Source organism: Haliaeetus leucocephalus, unplaced genomic scaffold, assembly GCF_000737465.1.
Source record: "Haliaeetus leucocephalus isolate CR32 unplaced genomic scaffold, Haliaeetus_leucocephalus-4.0 Scaffold160, whole genome shotgun sequence".
NCBI lineage: Eukaryota > Metazoa > Chordata > Aves > Accipitriformes > Accipitridae > Haliaeetus > Haliaeetus leucocephalus.
The window spans coordinates 1908517-1921107 of record NW_010972596.1 but is presented as its reverse complement, the minus strand read 5'-3'; the positions used below and the strand labels follow the sequence as shown (position 1 = coordinate 1921107).

At 43.5% G+C, this 12591-nt stretch overlaps 1 protein-coding gene across 1 annotated transcript; it reads right to left on the bottom strand.

Moving 5' to 3' along the window:
* Positions 1–2554: 2554 nt before the first annotated feature.
* On the bottom strand, positions 2555–12450 carry HDDC2 (HD domain containing 2). Its single transcript, XM_010562512.1, has 6 exons — positions 12382–12450; positions 11821–11942; positions 10759–10861; positions 7716–7784; positions 3920–4058; positions 2555–2679 (listed from the first exon to the last, which is right to left on the bottom strand). Exons 1-6 carry the CDS (start codon positions 12448–12450, stop codon positions 2585–2587), a joined length of 597 nt encoding a protein of 198 aa, XP_010560814.1. The 3' UTR covers positions 2555–2584.
* Positions 12451–12591: the final 141 nt, after the last annotated feature.

Genomic DNA, 12591 nt, shown 5'->3' with positions numbered 1-12591 from the left:
ACACAGGATGAGTAGGTAGTTCACTTCTGTCAAATTTTGTCGTGCTTCACTCCAAGACATAATTCCCCCAACCACATTATATCTGCTTAATCACCAGGAGCCAGTCATCTCTCAGCTTTGATTCAGCATGTTCTCTTGCATCCTTTTAACATTTTTTCAAAGAAAAGAGCAGCACACTTGTGACACTATCTTGCTGTCTAGTGAGCACGTGTCAGTCTGCATGTTGCACTACTCAGTTCACCAGACTGAGGTGAGCACAACTTTTATCAGTCAAGTATAAACAAGATGGAAAACAGTCTGGCTACTTTCAAAATGGATGCATTTTTTGACCATAAGCCAAAGCTTTGAGTCAGCGTTAGTGAGTTTGACATTACAGACTGCTTAAAATCTTGTCAGAAAACTTGGCTTTAAGTGATTTTTTTTCCTGTGTGGCTTTTGTTATAGTTTTTACAAAGTTGGAAGTACTTTCGTAATGTTCTACTGGACATAAGTTAACTTTGGACATTTATATCAAATGCCTCTTTAGTGTGATTTTTAGCATGGAAGCAAATTTAATTAGCTTTTTTTAGTACAGTTTTCCTGTGCCAGTTTGCTAGCTTGTTTTATGTGGATTTGTGCATAAATGTGAATTTATTTAAATGAAGATATTAATGGTCAACTTAGTTTGTGTAAATGAAGTTATTGATATTCTTATTAAATTTCTCTCTTACTCTTTTGTACTTTGTGATGGGTATTACTGTGCATCTCTAAGCCTTGGTATGTCACAGCAGAGGATCAAAGTAAATGGCAAGAATATAACCTGCCATTCCTACAGTTTTTAAAACCTGTTCAGTTCCTTCTGGACCTGAAATTCCCCATGGAAATCTGTGGCCCAAGTTTTGAAAATTTTGAGATTCAAAGGAGAAACATAATTGAACCAAGTTCAGTAGAAGCAAAATGTGTGGCAGAAAAAATCTAGGTCCAACACTATTGACCTGCAGTTGCAGTGAGTGGAAAGGAATGCAGTTTTACACAAAGCACCTGCTGGCTTTCTTTAAACAAAACCAAACCCCACGCAACGCACACTCAAACCATGTCTCTGTTTCCCAGGCTAGTATTTATTTACCTTTCTTGCACCATTGCACTGCTGACAGGGGTCCCCCGGCCCTCCTGCAGAACAGCACATCGCCAGCCAGTACAGCCTCCTGCTGCATTAGAGGAACCGACTGTTCCTGCTGGGGTAGCGCTTGCGCTGTGTCTGTTTCTGTCAAACAGCTCTTGAAGGCCACTCTTCTTGTTTGTCAGGAACATTCTCAGGTCCGTCTTCCACTGCAGCTGTAGAGTAGCTCTTTCATGCTTGGCACTCAATGCAAACTAACGGAGACTGTGGTTTGTATGCATCTTGGTGGAATAAAAGTGCCGAAGCAAGCCGAGCAGTCCCCACTCCATCACCCTTGCAGTATGACAATCAGCTGCCAATAACCACTAATTAGAGTTTCCTGTTGCTCAGTAAAGCACAGCTTGTTCTTCCAGGGTCGCCACAGGGCACAACTGCTGCCTTGCGGCATTCCCTGAGCAGAGCAGGCATCCCACCCCTCAGCTGGACCAACGTGCTCTGCAGATTTTGTGTGCTCAGCCAGCCGCTAAGGCAAGAGCTCGCAGGAGCTGCACGCGGAGCTCTGTGCCTCTGCCAAAGGCACTGGCCGCAGAATGCAGGGCAAGCTTCAGTGGGCCCCCGAGGTTTGCATGAAAGAGACACTTCCCGAGTCACAGTGCGCTCCGCTGAATTACCTACCTCTAAAGGGGATGACAATTGAATTTAGTTTTATGCTGCCTCACTTGCCCTGAGGCCGAAGACAGAGGAGCTAGCTCCAGGTCTCTACCATGCAGTTTTTCCAGGTGCAAACTTTCATTATGCAGCAACTGTGACCTTGCCCTAATCTCCAGCTGCAGACAACACAAAAGTTAGCAGTGCAGACACTGGCCTCGCTATGGCATTTACCAGCACTACAGCTTTACTTGACAGCAACCATACTGTACTTTTACATTAGCATTATTACTTCTGCTAAAACCTGTCATTTACAGCAGAACCTGTAGCAGCCTGAACAAGGGACAACCAGCTTCATGTGGCTGTACAGGCTTTTGCATTGGACTGCACAAGCTCCAAAGGACCCTCCCAACCTCAGCTATTCTGTGATCACCAATTACCTGGGCAAGAGTCTGTAAAATTGCCAGTGAGGTTGGAGTCTGTAGAATTGGGGTGAGGGGGAGTCAGGAATACCGGCTTTACAGCAATATCAGCACCATCCCCCTATACAACACGTGAACAGTGGAGGATGTGTTTGTAACTGAGACTGCATCAATCAGAGGCTGATTAAAAAAAGGAAAACACAAACAAGCTAATTCTAAGTATGTGGTCCTTGACACAACCTTTGATCTGGGAGGTAACTATCCTACCTGCTCCTAGCCAAGTGGTCCTGGCATTCCCAGCAGTGAATGCACAGAAAAAAAATCTGCTGGCAGAATTAGTGATGTTATAGGAGGAAAAATAATGCACAGAATATAAACCAAAGTATTTATTATAGCTACAGCATTTAGGAACACCTCAGGAGTGTGGATGAGATGTAGCAGCTAATTTTTTATTCCTTTCTGTGTTAATCAAAGACACAAGCTGGAGTATTTCTGGGTGAACAAACTTTCCTGCAAAGCAAAAGAAAGGGAAAGTTAATTAAAAATGCTCTGATTTTCTTATGTGTGAAAGGTTGGCAGTGAAACCTGCTTAGCAGTGATGTCACTTTAGGCTCAGAATAAATGTCAAGTTATTCTTTTAAGAAGGAGAGTACTCCCAGTTTAATCCAACTGCAGAATAACTACAAGACTAGTTACAGCCATTCTTCCCCAAAAACTTATAAAAAATATTTTGTGCTCTTTTAAGACACTTTAGAGCAGAAAAAGGGATGTACTCTGATCAAGATAATCCCATACTATGTAACCTGCTACAGGAAACCACCCCAATTACAGGTGCACTTGGTGTATATGCTGTAGGCTCTACTGAGACACCAGCTCAGTTTAAGTCACTGAAGTCTGGTAGGACGGCAAAGATGTCAAATAGGACAACACCAACAAAGCTGGAACACTTCATTTTCTTTACCCCACCCCTCCCTGCTTCCTCCCCTAATCAAATTATTGCATTTTTCAGAGAACTTATTATTTCCCTGAGGTGTCATGGAGGTATAAATGAGAATTGTCAGGGACTGTGTCTGGTGATTGCTGGTCCTCTCCCCGAGTTTGTCTGTCCCTAGTTTTTTCCCAGGACAGGATGACTTGGAGTCACAGTCCCTTTCTGGTGTTCAACTCCCTTGCTAAAAATAATAAAAAGACTATTATTTTACCTATTTTTCCTTTTAACTATCAGTTTATTTTGGAAAGGATGAAAAGCAGTGGATAGAATAAAAAGTAACACAATTGCACCTAAAACATTTCACCAAGCTGGTTCTCACATGTACCTTGGGCAGGTCACACAAGACCACAGCTCATGTAGGAATAACAAATTCTACTTTATTGGTTCATTAAACCCTAACAAAGTAGAAACAAGCTGTTGTCAGAGCATCAGTGAAGACTGAAGTCTCCTTTATACCCCCTCTGATGTTACAGGGAGATCCTTAAACACATGCAAGTGTAACAAAAGCTGGGCCTCTCAAGGTAAAAAGTGATGTAAAAGGAATTTGGCATAAATGAAATTCAGGTTCAATACCTACAGATAAGTGTAAGGTATTTTCACACTGCAATAAGTTTCCCCAAAAGTATTTAGGGTACTTCAGCAATGAGTAAAATAACTAGTTCTCACTTGCTCTGGATGTCTATCAGAAAAAAGGCAATTTGTTTATTTCATTTCATTTATGGAAAAAGAAAAAAAAGAAAAAAAGCCCAAATGTCATACCAGCAGTTGAATCGTAAAAATCCTGCAGTCTGCCAGGTGTGTTTTCCAACTCTTCGTACTCAAATGCTTGCAGTATCATCTCGCACTGATCCAACTGTTTTACAAACTTGGCTTCTGCAGTACACTGGTTTTCATATTCCTGAACAGATTTGCATTTATAAGAAAAAAATTTTGTTGTTCTGAAACACAGTATTAGAAGCTCATTCTGTATCTAGAATTTTCTCCATTAGTACAAGCCACTCCATAAATATTCATGACAGTTACGTCTTTCACTCTCTTTTTCAGACTGATATTCAGCAAAACACTTGAAATAAGTGCGTGCCAAATTTCTATTAAATGTAATGGGACCTAAGAACACAATTCTTTTGCATACTCTAAACATATGAAGTGTTTTGGCTGAATCAGGGATGATATGGAGACAACCCTACATGACATACAAGTTAAATAATAGGTTCCATTTAACAACATTTTTTATATAAAGATCTTTTCAGGCCTGGCTAAGGCTATGAATTACCACAGTGTGTGCCTATGCACTACCATTACCTATTTTTTAAGACCTATTTTGTACTTGTCTCCATCACTTGCTGTTTTTATAAGGAGTTGTTCTTTACATTTCTCCTGTCACTCCTTCTTAATCTCTTTGGTCTAAGCTGTCTGAGCTGCTTATGTCTTTATGTCTCCCCTAGGAGATAGGGAGGGGAGTCGTTATGGGGTTTCCTCCCCTCCAGACTTTAAGTCCTTTAATCTCTCTTCTATCTTTTCCCTCTCTCCAGTCATCACTAGTATGTACTTGTGAGTTGTTCACATTTCTAGTCAACTTGAACAATTTTGCTGTCATTTGCTTCCAGTGATGGCTGCCGACGGCTTTGACATTTCATTTTCTCTTTTCTAAATCTACTGCACTGTATTTGATGTCTCACCAGCTGGTCTTCTTCTGACTTCCAAAACTAACCACAGAAAAAGGCTTCTTTCTGTGCAGGTTACCATCACCTTGATACCCTCAGCAGGTCTGACCTCATCCATCATCATCATCACCGATAATTAGTCCAGAGGCTTAAGTACACACCAGGCCATCTGTGCTTTCAGATCCACACAACCCACAACACACAGCAGTTCTGCAGATGAGAGCAGCTCAAGCGCAGGAAGAGTTTTTCCTGCTGAACAAAGAACATGGCATCTCTTTCTGCATCTTAAGACGACAACTGTGGGTGTGGGTGTCATTCACAGTGGCAAGATCCTGCATTGTAACTCCAGCACAGTGATGCTCAGATAAGCGTCACGGTCATTTCATTGTCTGACATAATATTAGGAGCCCGTTTGTTCTTATGCTTAATGCTTTACCTTTGAAAGTCAAAAACCCAGATTTTGATAGCCATGATTGATTCATATACTACTCTATTTGAACAATACTTTGAATTTTCAATTACATTTTGATCATTACTTTAGTAATCAATTTCAACATTTTTACCTTCCTTTCCTCATTTCAATTTGCGCTTTGCCTCATCTTTAAATTGTTTAAATACTACTTCTTACTTTCTTAAATCCATTTATTTGTACTCTTTTTTTTTTTTGGCCACTGAAGAGAACAAACTCTTGGCAGCATTACAAAGAATTTCAGGACAAGGAGAACTATGGCTGTTTGCTTGTAAAGGTTTGTCCCACCTCCAGCAAATAATTGGGATTATCAATCTGTTACCAATCTCTTTGTGCCATACAACCCACAAGACCTTATTCTTACCTCAGTTCACATTAACCTCAAGAAACATCAGCTATTGTATGTGCAACTGTGCACAGTGCTGAAATAATCACTTACTGTTTCCTCCCCGCAGGTGTTTAAGAGCGTGAAATAACAGTATACTTTGGAAAAACTGGTCTCTCAAACACCACAGTCTGGCTTTTAAAAACAACTCCTGTACTTTTGCTCTTGAAAATAAAAAAGCAGGACAGAGCTGAAGTGTGCTGAGTCATTTACTGTAATGTTTTTTCAAACATATTCTGGATTAAGTTATAAAGTGAAAATACATTGGAGTCATCCTTCTGCTACCTTTCTCCCCTACACTACACTTGCAGAGTGTCCACCAATACAGTCCAAAGCAACAGTCCTTGTGAGGCTGAGAGTGAAAGAGGGGCAGAAACAAGGGTAGAGCAGTGCAGGAAGAACTCACTAAGAGTGTCAACAGATTTTGTCCCAGCCACTGTTCACCTCTGGGCTGTAACTTCCTTCACTCACAAAAAGAAATCGGAGGGAAATGCCTCTGGCTAGCTGAGCGCAGAATATCACAACAAGTGATCAGAGGCTTCTTATATTCTGCTCCCCCCCCCCTTTTTTTTGTCTTTTTAAGAAGCACCTAGTTGTTCCACTTAAAATAAGACTAAAGGGACTACATGTGAATATTAGATTTTTAGGTTACACTTGCTGCTATTTGGGTTACACTCATATTGCTGCATTGGAGACTCAATGCCAATAAATTATCCTGAAGGTAGAAACAAAGAACAAATGATCAAAATTGTGCATATCTTAAATTATGGTTAATGAGAATGATAAAAAGCTAACATGCAGAAGAACTAACTGCATACTGAACCAGCTCCTATACAATCAGAGGAAAAGACTGAGGCAAAAAAAAAAAAAAGCAAAAAAAAAAAGTCCTACAGGACTTATTTTATCTATCAAAAACTCATTTTCCTCAACTGTAACAGTTTCCCAAGGGAGAAGGAACCAGTGTTCACTAAACAAATGCACGCACATTATTCCCCAGATCTGGTTATGCTGGTTTATCCCCTTTACTTTGAATTATAGCATTGAAAACCCGTTGCCAGTTTTACCACACAACTACAGCACAAAGAAAACCCCAAACAAACAGGGTGCTGTAACAGAAGACAGAAATTGGCTGCAAATACTGGAATTTAAATACAGTCCAAGTGGAAAAGTGAGAATATCACCATAAAATACAGTTTGAGGCCACAGAGTCCCAGAAACATATAATGCTTTGTTTGTAACAACATGTGAACAAGAGATTGTGGATGCACTTGTCCTCATGTGACTGTATGCCAGCAGAAGATAAAGCACTGTAATTATAAACTTGGATTGTTTGGAAATTAATCATCCCTAGTTTGCAAGTATAAAAGATCTTATCAATTAACAGCAAGAGTTCACATCAAAAAGTTACATCACCTTCAAATACAGAAGGTACTTTCCAATACAAACATTTAAGGTACCCAAGAGCAGCCAGCAGTCTGTGTTGTTTGTAGAAAAGCACTGTTCTGTGTCAGTACACCACTTTTCAGTTTAAACCAGAAGTTACTACTAAGTATTTTAGCCTAATGGGCTGTATAATAAAGAAATGGAAGCCACATAAATTATTACTTGCATAAAAAGCAGGAAATACTCCACAGCATCATCAGCTCCCATCATTTTTTCCTGTATTAAAGGATCATGAACTGCAAATGGCCAGAACAAAAGAGATAATGTAGTAAAAAAAAAAGATTTATATCCCAGAAAGCTAGATGTAGAGGACAAACCCTTCCATAAGTTGTACAAACTAAGCCCTGGACAGGTTCATCTGGAACTGTGAGAGGCCAAAGGCAGAAGCTGGTTATTTTACCAAAGTTCGGGGTTTCTATTTGAAAAGGATTCCAAAGCAACCTTGACTCATACCATTAAGCTTTATCTCCCAAGCAAATGAATCTACCCTGCTTGAGGTCAAAATAAGAGATGACACAGTTTTTACAGGTAAACATGAAGAGGACAATGAGTCACCCTGAATTTTAGCAAAGTATTAAAAGAATGCAAGCTTACTTCCCAGAGTTCATATATTTCTTTTCTGAGGTCCTCTGACAGAAGCTGGGTCAGTTGTTGCATAGCTGCCTGAAAAAAAGAAGCCATTTCCATTTATCCATTTTTTAAGCAAGCACATTTTTATCATTATTCTTTCTGAATAATTAACTACTTGTTACCACATTTGTAGAAACACACACTACACAGTATATTACTGTATTGGGTTTGTGTGGCAAGGTTTTGGTAGTGGGGGGGTCTACGGGGGTGGCTTCTGTGAGAAGATGCCAGAAGCTTCTCCCATGTCCGACAGAGCCAATACCAGTCAGCTCCAAGTCGGACCCACCGCTGGCCAAGGCTAAGCCCATCAGCGATGGTGGTAGTGCCTCTGGGAGAACAGATTTAAGAAGGGGAAAAGTTGCTGTGTGACAGCAACTGCAGCCAGAGAGAGGAATGAGAATATGTGAGAGAACCAACCCCGCAGACCCCCAGGTCAGTGCAGAAGGAGGGGAGGAGGTGCTCCAGGCACCGGAGCAGAGGTTCCCCTGCAGCCCGTGAGGAAGACCATGGTGAGGCAGGCTGTCCCCCTGCAGCCCAGGGAGGACCCCACGCTGGAGCAGGGGGATGCCCAAAGGAGGCTGTGACCCCATGGGAAGCCTGCGCTGGAGCAGGTTTTCTGGCAGGACTCGTGACCCCGCGGGGGACCCACGCTGGAGCAGTCTGTGCCTGAAGGACTGCAGCCCAGGGAAGGGACCCACGCTGGAGCAGTTTGTGAAGGACTGTCCCGTAGGAGGGACCCCATGCCAGAGCAGGGGAAGAGTGAGGAGTCCTCCTCCTGAGGAGGAAGGAGCAGCAGAGACGACATGTGAGGAACTGACGGCAACCCCCATTCCCCATCCCCCTGCACTGCTGGAGGGGAGGAGGTAAAGAAAATTGGGAGTGGAGTTGAGCCGGGAAGGAGGGAGGGGTGGGGGGAAGGTGTTTTAAGATGTGGTTTTATTTCTTATTATCCTACTCCGATTTGATTGGTAACAAATTAAACAGTCCAGTCTATTTTGCCTTTGATGATAATTGGCGAGTGATCTCTCCCTGTCCTTATCTCGACCCACGAGCCTTTTGTTCTATTTTCTCTCCCCTGTCCAGCTGAGGAGGGGAGCGATAGAGTGGCTTTGGTGGGCTCCTGGCCTCCAGCCAGGGCCACCACAACTATTCTAAAGTGCACGTGTACATAAATCTGCCAGAGGAACAGGACCACTCAGTGAAGAATCTTTTCTGGGAGCTGCTTAAGTAAATTGTTAGAGGACTAGTCTAAAAAAAGAAAAACAACCTGAAAGTGCATCCAATACCTTCAAGAGTCAAAAAAGAAGCCCAGAGCAAAACAAGCAAGTCAAATGACAGAGAACTACCATCAATTAGCAGCTCTGCCTTCCAGATTTAACTAGTGGAGGCAACATTTGAACTTAATAGGTTACAGGTGCAGTTCATGAAAGCAGCTTCAAAATACTAACTCCTAGCGTTGACAAGCAGTTGCCCCGTCCCAAACACTCAACAAGCACCTTTCTAGCAGGGCTGAGAACAGCTACTGACTGTCAGGCAGGCAACGCAACAGAAGCCTTTAAAAATCTCCAATTTTGAAAAACAGAGAAGAAAAAACCATTTAATACCCTGCAGCAATAAAACACGCTGCTCCCAGACTGAGATACCATTTGTTCAACAACAAAAATCTTGGTACAAGGTTTAACGCAGTATCAAACTGATGGTGTAACCAGCAAACAGAAATTGTTCTGCATGCTCTTCATGCTCTCCCAGCTGATCAGTCTCATTTCTGTGCTATTTCTACTGTTTTCCTAGTAACACTAAGAACTGCTTCCAAAACAATCAACATCACAGGCAAGACAAACATTTTGTGCCATGATTATTTCTCCACTTCAAATACAGGGTATCGTTTCACAATATGACTGAACTGAATCAGCTGCTCCCCACCACTGAAGCATCAAGGTCTCATTCCTTCCCAATTCCTTCCAGCTCTGGAGCTCATCAGATTTCAAGGTTAGCAGGCCAAAATGACTTACCTGACAAAAAAGAAACCCCAAAACACCAAAACCCAAACCACCCTGAAGAAAAACCCAAGCTTTTTTTTTTTTTTTTTTTTTTTTTAAATCGAGTTCATTTTCTGCTGCCTTAGCCTTGGTGAGACCAGCTGATTAAACTTACTGCTCAAGCAGCAAACTTCAGAACCAGCTCAACGTCAGCTGTAAAGCAAAGGGGAAAAAAGGAGAACTCTGTAGTGGAAGCAGCATATTGATAATTCATCATAAATAGCCCTTTGATCTTTACTTTCCACTTTTTTAGCAAAGAGCTTACTCCTAGAGTTAGTCATAGCTCCCCCTAACCCTAAGTTTTAAACAGGTAAGCAAAAAAAGTGGGTGGGGGAGAAATAATCACTGCAACGTTTTTCACACTCTTTGAAGATCTAATTGTAGCCTCTAAAGTTTCTGAGGCATCACGCTGCCCTCTAGCTGTGGTTGGAGGAGTGGTTTGCATTTTCTTCAAATGCAGCAAGCCAGAAATGACAAACCAACACTTAGTATATATACAAGGCCAAAAATAAAATAACTCTAGGCACACTGCACTCAAAGACTCATGACCTGTGCACCTGTGTCTGGAGTCCTGTGCAGATGGTTTAAATAAAGTCTCTGTCAGAACCACAGCATCTGGCACCACACAAATAATCCACCACAAACTGTCATCCACCCTTCTCGGTGCACCTGCTCCCCACCTCTTGGTAAGGCTGGTCAACACAACTAATTCAGGCTACCAAAAATCCAGCTAGTTCACAAATAAATGGCCAATGTGAAGATTACTTCAAAGAATTCTCCTTCCTAACTTTGTACTTGATGACATTACATGTACAAAAATCATGAGTTGAAAACTTTGGTTGTTTGTGGCATACTCGTCCAATGTCAGTGACAGTATTAGGTTGCTTAGAGGATCTCTTCGCTACCACCAGAACATTAAAAACAAGCAGAACACTTCACAGATGTGGCTTCACGCCTTATGTCCATACCTCTTCTCTCCTGTGTTTCTCCTCTTTTGAGATATTATCTGCAGGAGCAATATCTCCAACAATGCATTCAGCCATATCATGAACCAAAGCTAATCGCATGCATCTGACAAGAAGCAAGGACAGAATAATTAGGTTTTCAGCATTTTAAGCTATACCTTGTTATTCATAAAGCTAAGAGACCACATAACTTGTCCCCTTCATGTATTTTACAGGCTTTTTTGGTTTTTTAATGTTACATAACATTTTCCACTTCTTTGCTAAGGAAAGTAGTTTCTACCTAGATATTTTAATCACGGATTTCTAGCTATTGCTGCTTGTCAATGTAGATTCAAGCATAAATACAGTTTGTACAAGAGCATAGCATTCAAAAATAACGTGCTTTGTTTTTTTATACTTGGCTTTCAGAGATTTTGTGATAACTAACTACATTATACACTTCACATTAATGCTGCAACAGGTAGAAGGTAATCTGATTGGAGCCATACCAAATTCAGTATATAATCTACCAATCACTGCTCTGTAGCTATGTCAATCTGCAGCAGAGTACTGAAAAAAGCATTCACTATTTTCATCAGCTCCTGAAGGGACAAAGCAAGCATGACCCCATACTAGACTTGACAACTCATTCAACACTAATGATGCTCCCTCTTCCACACTATATGATTTCTGAGGCTCCCCAGTGCTGCCAAGCGCTAAGTAAGTCTGTCAAAATCCACATGGCGTATGGCTTTGCCTTTGCTGCCTGTTGCTTCAAACTGTGTTTTAACTGAGTGTCTTCAGCTTGCTTACTTATGGCTTGAGAGAAGGCCAGCTCAGAGCCCCTGTATGAACGACTTGCCTCAGCACCTGGAATTTAGCAATAAAGGTCTTTAGCCCCTGTCAGCTCTCCGGGTAAACAGCACCCTGTCCAAGGGACGGAGGGGAAAGGAGAGGGGAAAGGATTTCAAACTCCTTCAGTGTGTTTTAAAAGCTCTTCCTCAGGATGACAGCTACTTTAAGCATTTTGGTTGCAGCTCTCCCACGACATTAACATACAGCCAGGATAACCAGAGGCAGGCTCACCTGTCCTTGTTAAGGCTTTTGTCTTCGGTCACCAAAGCCATCATCGCCATCCTGTACATATGATCGGATACGCTCTCTGGCTTCGCCACGTTCCTGTACACCCATCCCGTCCGCGGTACTCTCTGCGCGGGGAGACCGTCACAGCAACGTAACTGCTAAAGCCCGAGGGTTTTTTGAAGGACCTCGCTCCACAGACGCCGGTAGACATTTTGCCCCACCGTGACCTCCATGCTCCGGTCAGCTTCGATACCGCCGCGAAACACCTGCCCCAGCCCCCGGGGCTGCCCCGAGGCTGTGAGGAGATGCCTTTACGTCCCCCTTCCCAGGCAAGGAGAACGCACCCGCGCTACCAGCAGCCGGCGGGCGCCCTCCTCAGCCTCACGCTACCCGCGCCGAAGCTCCGGGCCACCCCTGCCCAGCCCTGCCTTTCCCCCGGCCCGCCCGCCCGCCCCCGCCCGTGCCCCCCGGGCCGGCGGGCCCGCCCCCCCGCCATTCACACCCCGGAGGCTCTCCGCGGCCGCCCGGCCCCACCGAGGCGAGCCCGCCACCCGCCGCGTTCACCTTCAGCTGCCCCAGCAGCCGCAGGAAGGGCAGCAGGCCGCCGCGGCCGCCGCTCGCCCCCGCCGCCATCCACCGCCTCCTCTTCCTCTTCCTCCTGCCGGCCCGGGCGGCTCTGGGAGGTGCCGGGGGAAGGAAGAAGAGCGGCCGGGCACGGCGCTGCCCGCCCCGGAGCGCCGCGGCTGCCGCGGAGGGGTCGGCAGGGGGGTTAGG

Coding starts and splice junctions, on each gene's coding strand:
- HDDC2 (XM_010562512.1), bottom strand. CDS start 12,450: ATGGCGGCGGGGGCGAGCGGCGGCCGCGGCGGCCTGCTGCCCTTCCTG. Junction 10,862..11,820: donor AAAAGCCTTAACAAGGACAG/GTGAGCCTGCCT, acceptor GCTTCTTGTCAG/ATGCATGCGATTAGCTTTGG. Junction 2,680..3,919: donor TTTTTACGATTCAACTGCTG/GTATGACATTTG, acceptor TTTGCTTTGCAG/GAAAGTTTGTTCACCCAGAA.